The sequence below is a fragment of the Engystomops pustulosus genome, chromosome 7 (assembly GCF_040894005.1).
Source record: "Engystomops pustulosus chromosome 7, aEngPut4.maternal, whole genome shotgun sequence".
In the NCBI taxonomy this organism is placed as follows: Eukaryota; Metazoa; Chordata; class Amphibia; order Anura; family Leptodactylidae; genus Engystomops; species Engystomops pustulosus.
Window position 1 is genome coordinate 62,199,684 of NC_092417.1, and position 23,945 is coordinate 62,223,628.

General features: G+C 40.5%; 1 protein-coding gene across 2 annotated transcripts; it reads left to right on the forward strand.

The window, feature by feature from the left end:
• Positions 1-6,755: 6,755 nt before the first annotated feature.
• On the forward strand, positions 6,756-18,614 carry LOC140068796 (cholesterol 24-hydroxylase-like). Of its 2 annotated transcripts, none has more exons than XM_072114184.1 (15): positions 6,756-6,977; positions 7,269-7,346; positions 8,647-8,728; positions 8,965-9,035; positions 9,129-9,215; positions 9,345-9,483; positions 12,495-12,605; positions 13,113-13,269; positions 14,498-14,560; positions 15,380-15,452; positions 16,168-16,252; positions 16,624-16,734; positions 16,838-16,926; positions 17,241-17,307; positions 18,279-18,612. In XM_072114184.1, exons 1-15 carry the CDS (start codon positions 6,850-6,852, stop codon positions 18,423-18,425), a joined length of 1,488 nt encoding a protein of 495 aa, XP_071970285.1. In that variant the 5' UTR covers positions 6,756-6,849; the 3' UTR covers positions 18,426-18,612. The 2 variants fall into 2 exon arrangements, with proteins under 2 accessions (XP_071970285.1, XP_071970286.1); XM_072114185.1 differs by lacking the exon at positions 6,756-6,977 and adding an exon at positions 7,120-7,182 and having other exon boundaries at positions 18,279-18,614.
• The last annotated feature ends 5,331 nt before the right edge of the window (positions 18,615-23,945 follow it).

Here is a 23,945-nt window from a genome sequence, read left to right on the forward strand (position 1 = left end):
GCCACACAGGTGTGATTCTTCCCTGATGCCCGCGCTTCCGGGTTCGCCTCTTCCTTCCCGGCCGGGGATTGGGTAAGTGTTTTTATTTAAGCTCTCAGTCTGTACAAACTCATTGTGGAGATCATGACTAAGACGTTTTAAACGTCGAAACGCGTCGATCTTACGCGTTCTTTTTATCCATGTACCCATGCACGGCTAAAGCCTAATAAAGAGAACATGTTTGCACCTATTCCGATGTGGTTTTTCTGAGTGCTGCCTACCACAAAGTTTCTATCCGAGGAAGCTATGTCGTTTCTAAGGGACAACATGACTACATTTATGAGAAATTGTCTTCACACAGGAACATTTTTTTAATAACATCCAATTGAAGAAATGTTTACATATGACAAATGAATTAAATTGAATATAAATGCCCAGATGGGAATGCCCCTTTAAGAACATCCGACTTACAGACGACCCCTAGTTACAAACGGACCTATGGTAATTGGTAATTTTCTGTACTTTAGTCCTCGGCTTAAATAAACAGCTGTAACAGTTATTACAGTTGTCTGTAATGAAGCTTTATTGTTAATCCTGGTTCTTATGACAACCCAACATTTTTAAAATCCAATTGTCACAGAGACCAAAAAAGTTCTGGCTGGGATTACAATGATAAAATATACAGTTCCGACTTACATACAAATTCAACTTAAGAACAAACCTACAGACCCTATCTTGTATGTAACCCGGGGACTGCCTGTATATTACTACTAATAATGAATCTTTTAATTATAAATAATTGATATATAATAATAATAATAATATTTATAATAAATCTATAAATTATAATGAAGTATAATTCTTTCTAGAGACTAGTACATACAAAAAGCGTGTTTTACCTGTTTACCCATTTTTTTTTACATCCTAGAAAATCCCTTTAAAGGACACCTGTCATCAGGTCTGTGTCACTAGTTCTGTCAACTCTACCTGTTGGAGCAGCTCGCAAGGATCAATCACAGCCTTTATCTAGTTATTTCATACATTAATCATTGTAAAATCATCTATTTTTTTATCATGTAAATGAGGCTGGTCACATGGTCAGAGGCAGTGATGTCACCCCTGTTACACCTCCCCTCTCCTCCCCCTGCTCATGTCTGTTTGTAATGTATAGTAAAGTATTGCTAGTGTGTGTGCTGCATCTGCTGACATGCTGCATCCTCCTAATACACATGTGAGAGACACAGACATCAGCTACACAAGTACCTGACATGTTCTGCTATAATATGGCTGCCTGGAGCTGTTGTATCTCTCCTACACACACCCACAGGCTGCAGAAGGCGTGGCCAGCAGCAAACACATGCAACATCATACATCACATCATTATACAGGCTGTCAGTCAAGCACTTGGGGTGTGGCTGTACCTCCCACTCATGAATAAGCTGGACAGCGTGAATATGCTAATGACTCATTGGACATTTCACAGGTCATTTGCATACAGCTTTAGGACCTCATTGCTTAGGTTTACAGGCATGTAGAGGGACAATGAAGGGATAGAGGCAATGCTTTCTAATGGCAGTTCATGAAAATATATTTAGTTCAGGGGGTTATTTTGCATGACGGGTTCTCTTTAAGGGTGTGAAAACATTTGTACCTCCTAAGTCCTGAGGAAGAAAATGGGGATGACTTGCATTGCCTCACACAACTCGTGGACATGTGTTCTCAGAAGAACACATCAATATTTCTGAAGTCCTGCAATGTCTCTTCAATTGTGTAAATAGATCTCCTACTGATGACATTTTCTATAGAAAAATGATATACGGTAACTATTGATAGACAATAAAAGGTCCCCTTTCATAAGGTTTAAGGTTTTTACTGTTGACTCATCACATGTGTTCTAGAATGTAACCAAGACCTAGCCTGTAACAGGTCAAGAGGTCTCTGTATGGTCCAGAGCTAATACCCTGATCCAAATCCTAGCTCAGGCATTTGAAGGACCATCGCATGATTTCTGGCCCATAGAAATACAGAGCTGGAGGTCTCACCTGCGTCCTTGTGCTTAGAGGGTCCAAAGAGATCTCTACCACATTAGGAGACACCAGTTATATAAATGGCATTTGGTGACATACATACATGTAATTGCTAAGAGAAATAAAAAAATTAAAGAATTTGCATTAGAAATTAGAAAGAAAATACCATAGATATGTAGATATTATCCAAGAAACAATAACAGCACTCCAAAACACAGGAAAAAGTTTTTAGTGGATTTATTCCATATTAGCAGCAACATTTCGGCTCCACACAGCAAAAGGCTCAACACTGGAGCCGAAACGTTGCTGCTATTATGGAATAAATACACCTTTTCCTGTTTTTTAAATGTGATGTTATTGTTTCTTGGATATATATTTTTGGAGGACCTTATGCCATACCCTGGATAGCGTACACCTGCCATTTTTCAATATATTGCTTGAGTCTTTATTGTGGTTTCTGAATTTTCACCTTGTATGTAAATAGTTAGATATTGAATATAAATGAAACTCATTTGCCAAGTAGGTTTACTACAGCCTTGGAGGTGAGACAGGGAGAAAGAGAGACATTTATGGACATAAGTAGAGATGAGCGAGTATACTCGTCCGAGCTTGATGCTCGTTCGAGTATTAAGGTACTCGAAACGGCTCGTTGCTCGGACGAGTATTTCCCCTGCTCGAGATCGAGCATTTAATTAAAAAAACACAGTGAAGATCAATGACGAATAGAATAAAAACAGTGAACACAGGATCATTTAAGTGAAAAAGACAGTGAAGAACACAGTGAAGGATAGATTACAGATGTTCGGCACATCTGCTTACTTGTCGGAAGATATGCGCGGAACGGCAGCAGGGAGACATCAAGCAGCAGGGTGACATCAGGCAGCAGGGAGACATCGGGCAGCGGGGAGACATCAAGCAGCAGGGAGACATCAAGCAGCAGGGAGACATCGGGCAGCACGGGGGAGACAGACATCGGGCAGCACGGGGGAGACAGACATCGGGCAGCACGGGGGAGACAGACATTGGGCAGCACGGGGGACACAGACATCGGGCAGCACGGGGGACACAGACATCGGGCAGCACGGGGGACACAGACATCGGGCAGCACGGGGGAGACAGACATCGGGCAGCACGGGGGACACAGACATCGGGCAGCACGGGGGAGACAGACATCGGGCAGCACGGGGGACACAGACATCGGGCAGCACGGGGGACACAGACATCGGGCAGCACGGGGGACACAGACATCGGGCAGCACGGGGGACACAGACATCGGGCAGCACGGGGGACACAGACATCGGGCAGCACGGGGGAGACAGACATCGGGCAGCACGGGGGAGACAGACATCGGGCAGCACGGGGGAGACAGACATCGGGCAGCACGGGGGAGACAGACATCGGGCAGCACGGGGGAGACAGACATCGGGCAGCACGGGGGAGTAAAACCAGAAAACCACTTCCATGCTGTTTTTTTCACTAGTTACATATCTTAGAACAAAATGAGTTTCATAATGGGGTGTCACTTGGCTCTGTTTTATGGTTATGTTAAAAATATTTGTCTCAGTACATGTGACTCATACCTTCTCCTTCAGAGATTAAGACACCCACATAGTAACATCCTCTGTCCTTCTATCACATCAACAGACAGAGGAATAACTATTCCGACTTGGAAGATATTCTTATGTGTTTTAGACCTGTTTTATATGACTGTAATGATGCTAAATTTTTGCAAAATTGTAGATCACAGTCGTACAAACCTGGCATTGTAGACATGACCTGCTATGTACCTGGAGACAGACATCGGGCAGCACGGGGGACACAGACATTGGGCAGCACGGGGGAGACAGACATCGGGCAGCACGGGGGAGACAGACATCGGGCAGCACGGGGGACACAGACATCGGGCAGCACGGGGGAGACAGACATCGGGCAGCACGGGGGAGACAGACATCGGGCAGCACGGGGGAGACAGACATCGGGCAGCACGGGGGAGACAGACATCGGGCAGCACGGGGGAGACAGACATCGGGCAGCACGGGGAGACTTCAGTGGAAGAAGAGGAGCGGATCCCGGGACAGTGTATCACCCCGACAAGTAAGCAGATGTGCAGAACATCTGTAATCTATTCTTCACTGTGTTTTTCACTGCGCTTTTCACTTAAATCATCCTGTGTTCACTGTTTTTATTCTATTCTTCACTGTTCTTCACATCTGTTAACTTGTCGGGAGATAATATACGCACGGAACAGTGAAGAATAGATTGCAGATGTTTGCATACATCTGCTAACTTATCAGAAGACAATCTTTTTCAATTAAATAACACATTTTATTCCCGAACCATGGTCCCTTTGAAAAATGCTCGGGTCTCCCATTGATTTCAATGGGGCTCGTTATTCGAGACGAGCACTCGAGCATCTGGAAAAGTTTGTCTCGAATAACGAGCACCCGAGCATTTTAGTGCTCGCTCATCTCTAGACATAAGATAAAAGCTAAAGTCATCAGTATTTGTGACTTTTGATCTCTCATGCAAGGAAACAGGAATTCAAGGTGTGTGGCCATCACATGACTGTAAAGTCAACATTTCCATATCGTTCTTTTTATTAATACTTAGCAAGAAGAATGTTATGTAATATATATGTAGAGGGAACTGCATATCCTGGATGATTATAGCTTTAAAAGGAAGTATTGATATCCATCTGCTGGATTTGATAAAAAGGCAATGACATGTGTATTGCATCATCTTACCATGATGCAGTAACATTGTGAATCTACAGTGCAAACATATTCACATAAACTAATAAACTATAAAAAATAACTATAAAAGGGTTTTAATGCTGAAACTGACAATATAACACCCAGGGAATGCCAATACCACATAGTCCAAAAAATTATATAAATAACACCAAAATAATTAATTATGGTGTAAACCATAAACCTGGATGTTGCCCCCCACATGAATAATGCTATGAAGTATCAAACAATCCCTTTATAAAAATGTACTACACAATGGTTCTTTACTGCCTAAAGCCTCATGCACACGAAGGTTATGCCTGCCCAGGCCTTAACCCATGCGAGCATACCGCTGGGTGCAGGAGGGGAGAGTGCCTCCTTGTGCTCACCGGACCGTGACCCCCCCCCCCTACACACACACACAAATGGGGCCAAATTTAGGCCGATCCTAATAGGAAAAATGAAATGCCACCCCCATTAAAAATAATAAGAAATCTAAGTGGCCAACTGCTCTAGTGAAAATACCTGCGATGCTTATACCAAAAATATAAACCTGCCAAGAATGTAGCAAACACATAAATATATTCCAGCAATGAATATACCAAGCACATAGCAACCAATGACTGGGCCGTACAATATTTACCAGCAATGAATAAACAGAACATAATAATATTCTGTACTTATAAATATAGACCAAAAATGTATTTACTACACACATAAATATATACCAGCATTAAATATACTGCACATCTGGGCTGCACTTGAGCACAGACATGACTTACTGTCTCTTTCTATGTCTAAATGTGTTGGTCTCATCCATCCCGCTCTACTTCCTGTAGGCTCCTTATTATTTGCAATCCTTCTCCATCAGGTAGAGAACATCATGGAAATGTCTCCAGGCTGTGACTTATCTCTGCAGAATTTGCTACCTGGATGTCCGTGGCCACTGGAGAACATCCGCAACTCTGTTCCTAAAAAAATCACAGTCAATGTAATGTTCCCTAGATAATAGCTAAGTGCCCCCGCATATACATATAATACACGGCAACCAATCAATATACTATAATATATACTACCACATAATTTCCCCCTCATTAATCTGGTAGCCCCAGCACACGCCCTTGCCCTCAGTATATAGCCAGCCAATATATACCCAGCCAGCCCCCTGCCCCCCAGTATATAGCCAGCAAGCCCTCTAGTAGTATACAGCCAGCGTGCCCCCCCTGCATTGTATATAGCCAGCCCACCCATAGTATATAGCCAGTTTGCCCCCCATAGTATATAGCCAGCCTTCCCCCCTTTAGTATATAGCCAGCCTGCCCCCCTGTAGTATTTAGCCAGCCTGCCCCCTCTGTACTATATAGGCAGCCAGACTGCTCTCCCTGTAGTGTTTATAGCCAGCCTGCCACCTGTAGTGTATATAGCCAGCCTCCCCTCCCTGTAGTATATAGGCACCCAGCTTGCTCCCCATGTAGTGTATATAGCCAGCCTGCCCCCTCTGTAGTATATAGGCAGCAAGACTGCTCTCCCTGTAGTGTATATAGCTAGCCTGCCCCCATGTAGTATATATATATACATCCTGCCCCCCTGTAGTGTATATAGCCAGCCTGCCCTCTTGTAGTATATATATTCAGCCTGCCCCCTGTAGTGTATATAGCCAGCCTGCCCCTGTACTGTATATAGCCAGCCTGCCCCCCTGTATTGTATACAGCCACTCTCACTCTATGACCCAGGCGGGGCCATAGAGGGCGCTGGTTGCACATAGCAACCGGTGATATGCCGAAAGATACACTTACATGGGGGGCAAAAGTAGCGCCCTAGGCGATTGCTGCAAATTCTGCGGCTGTTTCACCTGTTTTACAAAGCACGGGTCAAATTGATACTTTGTACAGGGTCAAGCTGTGATGTTTCTGTAATAGAGAAATATCCTAAAATGGTTATAGAATTTGCAGCATTATGATCTCACAGGACTGGCCCTCCTCTACCTTTAGACACCTGCCTCTTCCTGGTTGTGGAGAGCTGCCTGCTCCTTATAATATCTTGTATGCTGTAGTAGATAACATACACCTCTGAGCTCAGCCAGAAGACCAGAGTGCTCAGTGTGACCCTTCACCATGGCTCTATGGACCCTTATATTATGGGCCCTCCTGGTCCTAGCTGTTTCCTGCCTTTTGTTTTACAGCGCTTATATCCAGTATATTCACATGAAGTATGACCACATCCCAGGACCCCCCAGAGACAGGTGAGTGCTCTCTGTTCCAATGTGCATATTTACTTTACTATAGCTACAGGCATACACAGTACAATACCAAGGCAACACCTTACACAGCATTATTTGATAAAGAGGACTGTTGACATTCCCTCAGTGTTTTATTACCAACATAGTGAGATGAATTGTGAGTGACAGTGAAATGGGCTTATATAAAACTAGACTTCCAATGGAAAAAGTATGTACCATATGTTCTTTCCCTAATTTAATGTTCCCACTTTTTATTTATTTTATTCTCTTTGACGCTGTTTCTTGTCTATGCAGCTTTTTTATGGGCCATTATCCAACAATACTGAAACTTACAAAAAACAATGAGCTTATCTATGATTATTTCCTAGACTGGTAAGTAAATGATTATTTTAATTCTAATAGAGATGGGGGTGCTGAGGTTATGCAAAGAATAGTGTTAAGAGGCTGTAATGGAAAAAGATCAAGTATTTGAAAGGGAACCTGTCATGGGGATTTGGCACTATACCACCAGCAGGTACTCATGGACCTCTGGTTTAGTGTCTCAAATCACCCCGTATGGTTTTTAAGCGATGAAAACAAAAACCATTATACTTACCCCATCCCTCATTATCTTCAGCATCTGAGCCATCTTAGTATACTCCGGCTTCACTGCAAATGTGCTGCAGGTACGGCACCAGCGCAATGAAGCCAGGGCAGTATCCGGGCTTTACTACCCCCATCACAAGAGGTGGCGCAGGATATCATATGATTCCGATGTTCCTTATCAAAGACTTCAAACAGGTTGATTTGGGATCCTAACCCACAGGACCTGTAAAGCAAAAATGTTCAGCTCACCCGGCATGCCAAATTTGGATCCGAGCCAACACAGGTGCACATGGATAACTCAGAGGTTGGAGGAGCAAACCGGGGTATAAATGGAAAATCCTGGCACACACGTGTAGAAAAGGAGGACGGCCGGTTAGAAAAAAAATTCTTCTTTATTCAAACAACCGTCGTTTGTGCTATGTGGATGCTTTGTGTTTTTTATATATGCTGAATAAAGAAGAATTTTATTTCTAATCGGCCATCCTCCTTTTCTAAACATGAGTGCCGGGATTTTCCATTTCTACACAGGACCTGTAGTTATCGTAAGTTAAATTAGTGTCCCAAATCAACCTTACAGGTCTTCTTTAAGTTTTATAAAGTGAAACATCACTAAGATGTTGTGTATATTGTATTCAGGTTTTTAGAAATACCTATAACAAATATAAGACAAATTTAAGTTTTCTCAAATCTCTCTCTGCAAAAGTAAGCTGACTAGAAGGTCAAATGAATACTTTTCTATGCTTGAAGGGTGCGTTTACACAGTTAAAACTGCATCACAATTAGTTTTGGGTTGGTTTTAGGTGGTACTTATTTTAACAAGTGAAAGACGTCAAATCAACAGGTGAATGACATTTGTGGAACAGCTTCTCCTTCAAAATCAAATTAATCCATTCAGTTCATGTCTTTCATCTGTGAAATTGATAAAACTGATGAGATCCTGAGAATAAGCCATCAATTTGTGATTGTCAGGGGTCTGACACTTGTAACACCTGCCTGCTGACTGTTAAAATTGGTTGTGGGTTGTCAAATTCATACTATTAAGAATTTGCCAACTTATTTTGTTGTATGTTTATTTGTTAATATATAGGACGTTGAAATATGGGCCAGTTGTACGCATCAATGGTTTTCACACTGTCATTGTGCTTGTTTCCAGTCCTGAAGCAATAAAGGTAAATGTTGTATGCAAACATTAGATAGATGGCTTTTATCTGTGGGCTGTATGAGCTGCAGTACCATACACAACCTGTGAACAGCTGAAGGAAAGCAACCATGTGTTTTTAATCCTTTACTATCCCTTTCGGTTCGTTTATGAAGAGTGTGGTTGGTCCATTAATCACAGACTGAATAGTGTTGAATTAGGGCTCACTGTCCTTGTCTGTATCCTGCCCTTACTTGTGTTTTGTAGGAACTTCTGATGTCCACCAAACACCCAAAAGACAAATTTTATGAAGATATCTTCTATATATTTGGTGTAAGGTGAGGGATAAAGACATTAACACAATAGACAACCATTTCATGTAGATACAAAGTTGTAAGGTTTTCTCTTCTCCTTTTTGTTATTATTATTAGATTTTTGGGAAAAGGACTGTTGACTTCGAGAAACTATGACCACTGGCACAAACAGCGCAGAATAATGGATCCTGCCTTCAGCAGACCGTAAATATAATAATGGTGTATTCACATATAATATAAAGATCAGAAGCAGTAGATCGAAACCTGTACAAAAAGATTTGAGTGTTTTGGAACCTGCATTAAACTGCTGAGAGTGATGCTGTTCTTTTCCAGCTATCTGATGGGATTGATGGGAACTTTCAATGAAAAAGCAGAGGAACTGATGGAACGGCTTACTGAAAAGGCTGAGAGCAAATCAGAAGTTAACATGCATGAGTTGTTGAACAGAATGACCCTGGATGTGATTGCAAAGGTGGCCACTATATGTTATATGTATGGTTTCTTTAAAGGCCCCCCAGAACATATATACAGTACATACTGCCCCTATGTAATATACAACAATACAACTACTATAATACTGCCTTTATGTGCAGGTATAACTTCTATAATATTGCCCCTTTGAACAATACAATAACTAGAATAATAATTTCTCCTATATACAAGAATGTAACTACTATAGTATTGTATCAATGAAAAGAATATACTGTATATGCTATAATACTACACTTGTGTACAAAGAATATAACTAATATAATACTGTACTATAATACTGCACCTTGTACAAGAATATACTGTACCATTTCTACTATAATACTGTCCCCTAAGAATACAACTACGATAATAGTGCATACTAAGTACTAGAATATAACTACTATAATACTGTCTCTATGTACAGCAATATAATTACTATAATTCTATAATAATATAGTATCATTGTACACAAATGTATCCACTACATATAACCAAAATATGTCTGTTACTTGTTTACAAGAAAATAAGTAGAAGTAATAATGACAAATGGTCATTGGTGCCTGAATTTCTGGGTCAATGATGTTCTGCTATGCACTTTAAATGACAATATTTCTGGAGGTTTACATATCATAACAATTTTTGCTTAGTTTTTTTTATGTCATGTGATACTTTAATGTGATATAATAGTTTTATTTAGTACGCATTTTTTCTTTTTTAAAAATTCTCCAATAATTGACTACAAATGTGAAAAAATAAGCTTTTTGTCATTGTTTCTAATGAAAGGACATCTACCACCAGGATGAAGGACTGTAAACCAAGCACACTGACATACTGGTGTGTGCCCCCTCTAGCTTGATATGTTCTTCTTTTATCTTCTTATGCCCTGGTTTTTAAGAAAAAAAGGCTTTAAAAGTTATGCATAATCCATATGCATAGGCTCATTTGCAGAATTTTAAAGTCTTTTTTGTAAAAAAAAAAACAAAAAAAAAACAGGGAATATGAGGATAAAAGAAGAGCATATCCTGCCAGCAGGGGCACACACCAGTATGTCAGTGTGCATTGTTTACAATCCTTCATCTTGGTGGTAGATGTCCTTTAAAGTTTCTTTTAATAAGTAGTAACTTTTAACAAACTATGTTATAAATATGTACAGCATTATTCCATCACCATTTCCCAGGTTCACCTACAGATGCAGAGGGTGCATGTACTTCTGCAAAGTGCAACTGAAGTCCCCTGCAGCTTCTTCTATATTCTGCCTACAGCTGACAGGCTGGAGGGGGGCACACTTCAAATCCCTTGCACCTAGAAACACAATTCTGATATCCTATTAAACAAGAGAGTCTCCACTTTAATATGATTTATGGGTTGTGCATGGATGCTTTACAGAACCAGAGATTTCCACTCTTAAAATTACAATCGGAAATAGAAAGCTGTACACAAAAATATTTTTTTCTTAGAACAAATTTAAGGGCGGATATCTTGATTCTTTTAAGCATCCATACACAATCCGAACATCATATTAACCCTTTAATGACGTGACGTAATAGCTGTGGGTGCATGGAGAGGGCTCACGGGCTGAGCCCTCTCCATAGCTGGTAAGTCTTTGCTGCATATCGTAGCAAAGACTTACCAGTAACACCCGTGATCAGTGCTAGCACCAATCGCAGGTGTTAACCCACACATCGCCGGTGGCGGCTTTGTTCCCTGTGACATCATCGGGGAGCGGCGATCTGTTGCTATGACAGCCTCGGGTCTTCCAAAGACCTGAGGCTGTCTCCTTTTAACCCATTCGTACATTGTAATGAATGAGGAGGAAAATCCCCATATAATGTCATACTGTAAAACCTAGGGTTAAAGTACCCTACTCTGAAAAAGAGTAAAAGTAAAAAAAAGTTAAAAAAATTATATTAAAAACCTTCAAATCACCCCCTTTCCCTAGAACTGATATAAATGTAAATAAACAGTAAAAATAAAAAACACGTTAGGTATCAATGAGTCCGAAATTGCCCGATCTATCAAAATATAATAACGTTTTTTTCACTGCGTTTAACCCCATAATGCAAAATAACGCCCACATTCGAAAAAAGTCGTACTGTCCTAAAAATTGTAGCATTGAAAACTTCATTAAAAGTCACAAAAAATGACACCACCCACAGCTCCGTACACCAAAGTATAAAAAAGTTATTAGCGCCAGGAGATGGCAAAATCTAAAAAAAAAATTTTTGTACAGGAGGTTCTAATTTTTGTAAATGTATGAAAACATTATAAAACCTATACAAATTTCTTATCCCCGTGATCGCACTGATCTAAATAATAAAGCGGACATGTCATTTGGGGCGCACAGTGAAAGCTGTAAAATCCAAGCCCACAAGAAAATGGCACAAATGCATTTTATCATCAATTTCACTGCATTTGTAATTATTTTCCCGCTTCCCAGTACATGGCATGGAATATTAAATACCGTCACTAAATACAAGTGCAATTTGTTATGCAGAAAACAAGCCGTCACACAGCTCTTTATGTGTAAAAAAAATGTTATAGATTTTTGAAGGTGGGGAGTGAAAAATGAAAATCAAAAAAACAATAAAGGGCCAGGTCTTTAAAGAATTAAAGGCGAGATTCTGTGTTTCTAGGTACCATGGTTCAGGAGATATAGCCGTTTGAAGTTGGCCATTAATGATCACCAGTTAGAGATCACATGACTCTCAATCGGCAGCCATTTTATGGACAGGAATCTCGGGCTGATGAGGTAAAAGACAGGAGGCTTCACTTCACATATCAGGAAAATAGAGCAGAACTATTAATAGATGTATATTGGTAAATTATGTAATATCTTGCCCCCCACACTTACACACACATTACAAAAACATAAGGTAAAATGGTCAACCCCTTTAAGGGGTTAATGATGGTCAATGAGATTGTGATAAGTGATCATTTTCTTCTACCGTGGGCATGGGCATACAAACTTGTCTTTTACCAACTTGTAATTCTTTCATCTGTCTCACTGTACAGGTGGCTTTTGATATAGATCTGAACGCTCTACATGATGACCAAACACCATTCCCACGAGCCATTTTAATGGCTATGAAAAGCTTGGTTGAGCAGAGAAATCCTCTTGTGCGGGTGTGTAATACCATATATACTATGTATATGTACTGTAGTTAAAGTGGAACTAAACTTTTGAAATTTCAGAAGGTAATAGTGTGGAAGATAGAAGTAAACTTTGTTATTTACTTTATGGAAGAAAAATGTTTCTTTGTCTTTTTTTCCCCTGCCTTTCTTTCTGCATTAAGCAGGGTCTATAAATATGCTTTCTCTCCTGTGCTCACACTGACAGCTGATAATTTACCCCTTTACAGACAGTCCCTGGATAGTCTGATCTCCTTACAGAGCTGAATCACCATATGAAATATTTTTACCCTTCTATCCTTTTAATCCTTCCTCTGCGTTTGGTCTTAAGAACATTAAAAAGGCTACCAAAAATTGTGTGTAGAGCTAGTCTGTGCAGGAAGGGCGTGATGGAGGTATTCTCTGAATCTATGGGTACATTATTTTACAAGTTGTACTATTGTATGGAGTTTATTAGAATACACCATTTTATGTAGTTTATTTCTATTCTATTTTGTGCAGTTTATGCCTTCAAAGCGAAAAATGATCATAGAAACCAAAGACTCTATCCAACTACTACGGAAGACTGGAAGGGAATGCATTGAGAGGAGGCAGAAGATGATAGAAGATGGAGTGGACGTTCCCACTGATATACTTACTCAGATACTCAGAGGAGCTGGTAAGTATTTACCGACCATTTCTCATCATTCCTTCCTAGACATTACATTTGTTGAACTACCTTGATGGCCCCAACCCTATCCTGGGCATTTACAGGGTGACGACGGCTGATCAGTGCAGGAACCAGGTGTTTGTTTCCTACCATCAAGTCAGAGGAAAAGCCATTTTAACTAAATCCTTGCCGTAAAATCACTTCCCAATAAAATGAGCAAAAACCTCTACTGTAATACCATTGGGTGTCCTTGCTCCTCTCACTACTGGGGCATTTTTATTTGCCTTCCACCAGTTTTTTCGCCATCCATTGTGCATCATATTAAATAGATGTCAGGGTCACAATTTCGCTCCTTTTCAGATGCTCACAACTTTTTATTTTTGTTGCTGATTTGGACACTTCTCCTGCACTTCTAGCTTGGCAACACTTTTTTACGCACTTTTTGGTGCTAAATTAGACCAAGCTGGTCTACTAAATTCTAAACCCCTTCATGAATGTGATTTCACATTCCTGATGCTCATTTGTTCTTCTTACGGTGTGACAAATACACTAAGGCCGTGCACTACAATATAACATCATAGTGCAAAACAGCACAAAAAAACAATATAGCCCATTAGTCCTTGACATTGTGAAATGAGTAAACAAATCATCATCTTTGGCAAGTATCCTTTTCTCCTGAAATAATTTGAGGAGCATTTATTATTGGCATTGCGCCAATTTATTGGTGGCTTTTTTGCATTTTTTGTGTGCCTTATTATATGTCGGAGTTACAATTTAGCTTCTTTTCTAACACTCACACCTTTTTTTATGTCGCTCAGTTTGTGCTTAGCTCTTCATTTTTTTGGTGCGTAATCAGATGAACAAAAAGCAAGTCTACCAACTTCTAAACCCCTTCATGTTGTGGTTTTACATTTCCAATGCTAATTGTCCTTCTTAGAGCGCCTAATACACTAAGGCTGTGCTCCATAATATTTAATCACAGTACAAAACATAACTTAAATTGGGTGCCAAAAAAAACCAACTTGTTACAAAAATAATGAATGCCCCCCCTTTGTGTTGATTCTGGGTATAATACTTTTTTCACCACCCTCAACCCCATGTTTGCAGAAGGCATATCCTTTGGACTTAAGCGCCTCATCTCAAACTAAGCTTATGTCCATTCATTCATCTCACCGGCTACAATCATCCACATTTTATTTTCACCATATAGACAATTAATTTCCATTTATTTTTACAGCTCTGGAAGATGACTATGATATTGAAGTCATAATAGACAACTTTGTCACTTTCTTTATTGCTGGTAAGCATTCAGTAATACTATGGACCTTTCCTGTGCCTGGATATTTTAGTGGAGAACAACCAATCATTTCCCAGCTACCTTCTTTAAAAATATGAAATTTGCAGTTCTTATGAGATAATAGAGATTATTATGGGGAAACAAGGAATTCAGTATTGCTGCAAGATCAGGAAGATACAGAAATATCCTTTCTGGAATTCCCTCTTTTATGTAAAATCTCACATGTTTACCTATAAAAAATGTGAAAATGAGCAGAGAATAATTATGTTTTGCGTGAGATGAGTCACTTTTAGAGGCTGGAGTAGGGAATATCACTTCAGATGTCCCTATTTTTGGTTCTATGGTAGAGTGGTTTTGAGAGCTACATAAGTATAGATAAAGTCAATTAAATCTTTATCTGCATTACACTTACTTTGTCTTTAACTACCCATATCTTCAATTCTGTAGCTCTCATATCATCTGATGTCTTCTGATGTAATCTGAAAGATGAGGTTTTAGTATTATAAGACCCAAATATAGGGATATCTGAAGTGACACTCCCCATTCAAACTCTAAAATTGACTCATCAAAGGCAAAAAGTGACTGTTCTCCTGTCATTTTCATATGACTTTGAAGAACATTTTTTATAGATAAATGGGCAAAATTTCACATAAAACATTTCACATAATGGGGGGTTGGTAGTTTAGTGGGGTAAAAGCTGGTGGGGGTTTCCTCTGCCATCATTTTCCTGCACATTTAGAATATGTCTATTTTATATCATTTTCCCCTTGTCTATACTGTCTGGGGGCGCCCTCATTATGATCAATTTATATTCCCTTCCAGGACAAGAAACAACTGCAAATCAATTATCATTTGCTGTTCAAGAACTTGCCCGACATCCTGAGATTCTGCAAAAGTGAGTTACCCTGGTTCTTAAGATCTTAATGATTGCTGTGATATTGGTTCCAGAACATACACTATGCAACATTTGAACATAGAATACAACATATCACAGAACACTGAACCTCCATGTAAGGTATGTTACAAGATCTAAAGAGGATGGACATGACACAAGGAAGAGAAAGTTGAAAATTGAACATCATTTTACCCTTGACTGCTACTTTACTAAAAAGAAGAGTAGGAAACTATGGGGCCCATTTACTAAGGGCCCCGTGGACCGCACTTTTGTCGGACATCCCAACGATGTCCGTTTTGCGCTGCTGGGACACGTATTTAAAAGGGGTTTTTGGTGCATGCAATTGGATTTTGGCGCAGTTGCAGCAGCTTTCATGCGACACAAATCGGGGGCGGGCCATCCGACGGATTCGGACAAACCGCAGGATTTAACTTAAAAATTGTGTCGCAAGCCATGCACTTACATACACCGGGATGAAGATGGTGAACTCCGGCGGACTTGATCGGGGAAGCGACACATGCAGGATATCGGGCGCACGATCTTCATGAATCGCGGCAGAGTTCATCCTCGTTGGACATTCCGGATGGGGAATCGCGCAGGGACCGGGTAAGTAAATGTGCCCCATTGAGTCCAAAAAAGAAAGAATAATGAATTGAAGGGATCACAGTGATCTCTGATCACATGACAAAGGATCAGTCTTTTCCTCTGTGCACAGGGTCCAGGCCGAGGTAGACGAGGTCATTGGTTCGAGGCAAAACATTGAATATGACGACCTTGGTAAATTACAATATCTATCTCAGGTAAATATGCAAATATCTTTTACAAGGTGGGAAATGGAAAACAATGCCTCCTTTTGCCCTTTATCTCGGGTAAAATAAAATATTCTGTAACTATCCCATACACAAAAACTCCACAGAAGTGGTCAAGTAGAATCAATGACCAGTGATATTGAACTATCCCATATACATTGCAGTATCAAATCAAACCAGTAGGTGGGGCTGTACCTGTAGATTACGCATTGACTCATCTCTTATACACTCCATTACTGTATGCTACTATATTGGTAAATCTAACCCTTATTAATGAGGCTGAGAATCATCTCAGCTAAAAGATGTTTCCTATTATATATTTAGATGACACTAAATAAATGAAATGTTATTGTCTTCCCCAGGTCCTGAAAGAGACTCTGAGGCTATACCCCACTGCCCCAGGAACCTCCAGATTATTAGAAGACGATTTTACAGTAGAAGGTGTTAGGATTCCTAAAAACACATCAGTATTGGTATTCTGAATTTTGTTGTCTTCAAGTCTGTTTGTCAGTAATAAGCTGAACACTTACCATACAAACAGAAGCTGATTTTTACTTTTATTATTTTTTATTATAGGTCTACTCCTATGTTACTGCGAGAATGGAGCAATTTTTTAAAGACCCGCTCAACTTTGACCCTGACAGGTTTCACCATGACTCTCCAAAGTAAGTAATAGGCCAATATAGGGTAAAATAAAACAGGAATGTCATCATAGGTACACAGGGGGTCACGGGGGACCGACACACTGCTAAATATCCATCAGAAATTTAGCTGGATTTTTTCTTGTAACTCTTTGAATCATGACAAAAAAACACCCCAAATCTTGTGTTTTTTTTTGTGGGCCAACGGATCATCACCATCGGAGCGCATGTTCTAGGAAAGGAATTTGCCCTAAGTGAATGTGTTATGTCACTATAAATTGATATACTAACAATAATAATAATAAATATATGTGAATTGTCTGTTTTCTTTCTCATAGACCATACTTCACTTATTTCCCATTCTCCCTCGGACCACGCTCATGTATAGGACAAGTGTTTGCACAGGTACACAGATTTTTTTGTGGTTTAATTAAATACCATTCTATTGATGGTATACAGTACACTTCATAATGTCTCCAATTCATCCCTTAAATAATACTGGGCTAAAAAGCTGTATAACATTATTATACCCATAGAGAAAAGGTTATCAACCCCTTAAAGACGTGTGATGTATCTATACATCACATGCCAGCTGCGGGTGTTCAGAGAGGGTTCCCAGGCTCAATTGTGCAAATGCATTTTTTCACAAATTTCACTGCAATCTGAATTTTTTCCCACTTCCCAGCACACGGGATGGAATTTTAAATACTGTCACTATAAAGTGCAATTTGTTACGCAGAAAACAAGCCTTCATACAACTCTTTACATGGAACCATGAAAACTCAAAAAGGGCTTGGCCTTTAAGGGGTTAATATCAGATCAATGGGGGTTCGACACCAAGCACCCTGACAATCTAGTTTGCAGTGTTGCTTGGGGCTCCACTACACAGTGACAGATCCATCCATTGTATGGTGAACATACAGGTTTAGTGAAGGCTCAGCTACTATTCACTGGGAGCTGAGCTTACAGTAACCATGAACCACCACTACACAAAAAATGGAGCTGTCTGCTTCTGCCTCCATTGCCTGTCTAGTGCATTCTGTCAGCTGTTCTCAACCAATCTATCTACACTGTACCCTGGGTGTCCAACCCTATTGAGCTAATATTAATGATAAACCAATAATATGTTTTGCATTGGAACCACTTAAAATATTAACTGCATACATTTAAAAAAAACTTAGGGGGTCAATTAACGCAATATTAATATTAACTTATGGGACAGGTGGCAACTTTGTTATCATAATGTAAAGGAAAAAAAGATGAATTGATGAACAGATGAATCAGGGTTTCAGTTGTTACATTCCCATATGTATTCACTGTAATATTTTGTTTTTATAATCTTCAAGATACATTTGTGAAATGTGTACATTTTGCAGATGGAGGCAAAAGTTGTGATGGCGAAGATCCTGCAGCGTTTTGAGTTCCAGCTGGTGGAAGGTCAAATGTTTAAGATCCTGGACACAGGAAGTCTGCGCCCCATGGATGGCACAAGGTGTCGTCTCAAAGTCAGGGGGAAGCAGTAAAGCACAGCAGAAAGTCGAGTCATCCTTTGTTGATACATAATTTTGATCTAACAGCCTCGGAATGAAACTTGTTTTTTCTGAAAATTAAACTTCTTTTAATGGTTTATACATAAAAAAGTTATAAAGCCTTTAATTCCAAATTTATCAGGTTGTTAAACATATCATTGTAATGTATAAAGTAAACTTCAGGCAAGTAATCTGCAGGGCATTATACATGGATTTATGTGTCCGTCTCTCCCTTCGCCTTGTACATAGAGCCTGAAACAAGGAACATGAAGCTATGATAGTATAATATAACAGTTTGCATTAGCCCCTAACACATTGGGGGTCATTTACTAAGGGCCCGACTCGCATTTTTCCGACGTGCTACCCGAATATTTCCGATTTGTGCTGATTTTCCCTGTAATGCCCCGGGATTCTGGCGCACGTGATCGGATTGTGGCGCATCGGCGCTGGCATGCACGCGACGGAAATTGGGGGCGTGGCCGAACGAAGAGCTGACGGATTAGTAAAAACCGCCACATTTAAAAAAAAAAGGGTCGCGGAACTCGCGCTTACCTTCACCAAGTATAGGATCGTGAACTTCAGTGCATTCCGGCGGGCCTCGGCGGACTTCAGCGCAGCAGCGCCACCTGGTGGACGTTGGAGGAACTATCTTAGTGAATCCCGGCCGGACCCGAATCCACTGCAGAGAACGCGCCGCTGGATCGCGAATGGACCGGGTAAGTAAATCTGCCCCATTGGGCCACATTTATCAAAACTAGTGCAGTGTGTACTATGTGCAGTTTGCCTGTGGAGTGTGCAGCGTCAACCAATTTCATCAAAACTGGTCTTTATGAATCTGGCACCCCCTGTTCGGGAAGTAGGCACTATTTAATTTGGTGCACTTCATTCTGCAGAATTGTGGTGCAGACAAAATTGTGGCGCACATCAGTAATAAATGTGGCGCAAACTCGGATTATGCACTAACACAACCCACGACACAAAACTTTCGCAAACACTTTAATACATGTAGACCATTGCATGAGTGTTTCTATGAGTGTTCCTTTAAATATTATGCTATTTTATTTTCTAAACCTGTGAAATGGACTCCTGTTCTTGTACTTTGTATTCTGTGTTTCTGTTTCACCAAGACGCAGACGATTTACCTGCCCAATAAATTTCTGCATCGTGTCAGCCATGGGTCAGGCACATTGAAAAGCGCACTGTAGCCAGAAGCCATTCGGAGGCTAATTGCTAGGTGATCCAGTAATATGGGCAATATACGGTTTCCCTAACAGCTGCTAGTTAAACAATTACAGAAAATGAGTGTCCACGCTTTGATGTCCAATGAGCATGGCAACATTAACCTTTTCTTATCCAAAACTGTTCATCCACAGCAATATCCACTGCACCAGCAGATTGTAGCAGTGCTTTATTGTAGCAGTGTTGATAGAAACATATACCATAGAAGCCTATGCCGGGCACTTCTGGTTTGGATGCAGGTGTAGGAAAAAAAATTAGCATCACAATGGAACATGGAAAAATGAAATATCCAGCAGCCCCTGCTCAATTGTGAAATGTCCAGCAGGAGCCTCCCCTCACAAATGACATGTCAAGCAGCCTCCTCTCACAAATGACATGTCAAGCAGCCTCCTCTCACAAATGAAAAGTGCAGCATCCTGCCATCACAAATGAAATGTCCAGCAGCCTCCCCTCACTAATGAACTGACAAACCACAGCCTTCCCTCACTAATGAAATGTCCAGCAGCAGCCTCCCCTCACAAATAAAATGTTCAACAGCCTCCCCTCATTAATGAAATGGTCCAGCAGTAGCCTCCCCAAAATAATGAATTGTTCAGCTGCAGCCTCCTTTCACTAACAAAGTGTTCACGAGCAGCCCACCCTCGCAAATGAAGTGTCCAGCAGCAGCCTCCCCTCACCAATGGAGATACCAGCAGTGTCCTCCCCATACAAATTAAAAGTCCAGAAACCTACACTTAATAATGAAATTCCAGCATCCTCCCCTCACAATTGTACCCACAGGGCCCCTAGTAACATAAATAAAAATCTCATTACTTATCTTGTGTGCTCTGGAGATCCCTGGAACATCCTCTTGTTCAGGTATGTACGCTCTACCCACGTGCACTGTATGAGGTGGTGATTCCACCTGATGACATCATACACGGTGTGTTGGCAAAGAGCACAGACGTGTCTTTGCCTGTCTTACAATTGATTCTATTCCCCCTCTTATGGACCCGCAGTCTTCTGTCTTCCTGATGGCAGATGCAGGCCTACTCCATCACTCAATCATTATGCCCCTACTTCCTTTATAGTAAATGTGTCAGTCATGTATTGTTTTAGGATTATTCTGTGTCCATATACTGTGTTTCTGCTGATCAGAAATATTCAGTATACAGTATTTAGATACAGTATTTTAGTATCTAAAGTTCTTTGCTTACACATACTCTTTTTTGAGTGCCTTGCTGACTGGCACAGCCCACTGTGGGCTGGATTTTTAAATAATATTGTAGATTTCTATTTTTGTGTATTTGTTGTATTAAAAATTACATTTTTAATTATCTACTCACCTACTGTGTACTTACTGATCAGATATATTCACACACATTTGCTGTGTGCTGACAATGTGCTAAGATGATCAGTGTCTAGGTTTAAATACATTTTCATTTAGCTTCTGAAAATTTACTAGTATCTGACACATAGAAAAAGAGGGATGAAACAGATCAGAGATGAAAGATGATGAGATCCATAAGATGCATATAGCACATAATTACATTTGCAGCTCTACTACATGTCAGCCACAACATATACTGTCAGATCTGCTGTGCCTCCCTACCCCTCCCCTGGCTATAGACCTTATCTGTCTGTAGCTTGTAGCTTTACTCTCCTCACAATGCTTGCCGGCAGGAAGTCTCTGTGTGAGTTCCTCCTGGAATGTAAGGGTGGGGGCTAGAGGCAGAGAGCAGCTCAGCTCTGACAGGAGAACAATATGTCATCCGGATCCTAAAGTCAGAAGATTAACGGTCAATACCATGGCAACCAAAATTGTGTACACCAGGACTGATAGAGACAGGTTGGAATTATATCTGTGAAATGCTATATTTTGTTAACAGTGAATTAGAGAATGTGTTATTTTGTTATCCTGAGTATATTTAAAATCTTGTGTTGTCTTTTCCGAGGGAATCCAGCTGCCCAAGCCATTGGGTCAGGCCCCGTTGGGAGGTCGTTACATATTTCTTCAGTACAGTGTAGGTAACTGCTTTAGCTGAGTGAGAGGCTTTTGACTAGGGTCAAGAAATAAGAGTTCTCCTTACGGAAACTTTGCCACTTAAGGCTGCTTTGCAGACGTGTGGAGACTTACAGTTTCTCTACTGACAAGATACAAAGACATTGAAACAGTGCTGTTGAGTTGGAATCTGTTCCTTTTGGAATAGATATACTGGCAAGGTACAAGGTAACTAAAAGAGGCAATAATTTTTTCATCCCATCCCATAAAATGTATTGGTATTAATGGCTGTTAGTCTCCACACACCTTAAAGGTGGCCTTCAGTCTCTATAAGGAGAACTCTCACTTCCTTACCCTCTCTGCTGCTCATACATTATTAGCACAGTAAACTATATTAGTCTCATGTTGCAGTGGATTTATTGAATCTTATATTTCATTTGTTTCTCTAATTGCCTTAAATAGGAATAAGTGCAGCATTAAGAAACACGTGTAACAGATTTTATATGCAGATTTTTCACAAGCTGCAACATGCTTCCACCCTTCTCCATACTTAGAAATTCAACCGCCAACAGCGACCTGCTGGAATAAACAGCTCATTAACAAGAGGAGCTGGTGCGTGGGGGAGAATGTGGGTCACACATGTTCACGTTCTAAGATCACTTTTTTGGGTGCAATATAGATATATCTGGGCTGTTAGTTAGTAACATAGGTAAAGGTCACAGACTAGACCCCCAAACTAAATAAAGATCTCCAAAGTGAAACAGGGTCAGGAACCCAAATATCTGAAACAATGGCAATGAATGGAGAGATATACAAGATGTAGTAACAATGAGAAATCACAATGCGGTGATAAGGTAGTACCTCGGTATAACTTAGAACTGCTTTTGGACGTCTCTCCTTTTTCGAGAAGAGATGGCAAATACCATTATAGCTGTCACTAGTGGCATGCATTGGTAGTATAATACAACTAGGAAAAGCACAGCTAAAACAGCTGTACAGTAAGACAACCCCAGCAAACAGCATCCCATATCTCACCTCACTGGACCTGCAGGTGGCTGCAAACAGTACCAGCACAGTGCTGCATCAAAAACACAGCTTAAAATCATATCAGAAACCAGTTGATTAAGGTAGACCGCTGCCATAGACACACTGGCTGTGGACACCTCCCAGTCATTCTGTATTGTCCCAGACAACCACTTTATCCTGAGTGGAAAAGCCTTTAAGAACAACTGTAAAGTATTAATACTTTTGCCTAACTTTGCACTAAGTTAAAATAAGCAATTCTCAAATTTACTCTCATTAGCTACCTATAGCCATTTGCCTACTAGCAAGAGTTTTACCTTGTCCCCCTGGCTGCTCTCCCTCACTTTTTTTTGCCTGGTAACAATGGAAATCCATTTCTGGATGCTGGAGAGTAGTAGAGTTTGGGTGGATCTTGTTGGGAGTGGAAGTAGGAGAAGTGCACACTCCCTATCTGTAGCCCATTAGGTGCAGGAGAATATCAGTCCTGGCTATTGTTGACAGCATGAAAAATATATCCAGTATCTTGAGTGATTTTACAAGCATGTGGCTGGAGCCATAGGATGGGAGGAAGTCTCTGCATACTGCCCCGGAATGGTATGTAGCAGAGCTGGGTGCATTTAAAAGTTTGAATTCAGCAGAATTGTGTGTGTGTGAAAGTTTGAATGCCCAAATAAAGACAGAGTTCAGGCTCCTCATCAATTCTAATGAATGTGGCTATCGGATCCTGCACACACAGCATAGTAAATATACAGTGAAACCTCTATGAGCAAAGTGGTGGGCTGCATAAAAAGTCTTTTTTATTCCACCATAGATGCAACGTTTCACCTTTTCTATATAGACATTTTCAAGCATATGTATATATATATATATATATATATATATATATATATACTGCAATGTTGCAATGTGTTCATCTTTTTATTCCTATGCAGGTGTTTTATGGTGTAGGTGGACATGCATTAATATATCTTTTTCTGTGTGTTGTAGTAGATTACTGTATCATTTACTGGATCATTTCTTACTTTAATGCAGAGATCCAGTAATTCGTGCTGTCAGCTCTGTGTCTTCCCTGCCTTGCCCTGTACTAGATCTCTGTACAAGCAGCAACGCTGATTCTGTGTCCTGATTAGCTAGGCTGTTTGTGCATGTTCACGTGGATGCCCTCAGTGCTCTGGCCTCACTGCCCTTAGCAGATGTCAAAACCAGGAAGTCCTGCCCACTTCAAAAGAAGCTTGCAGGCTTATACAGATAGGGCTGATAGATATCAGGTT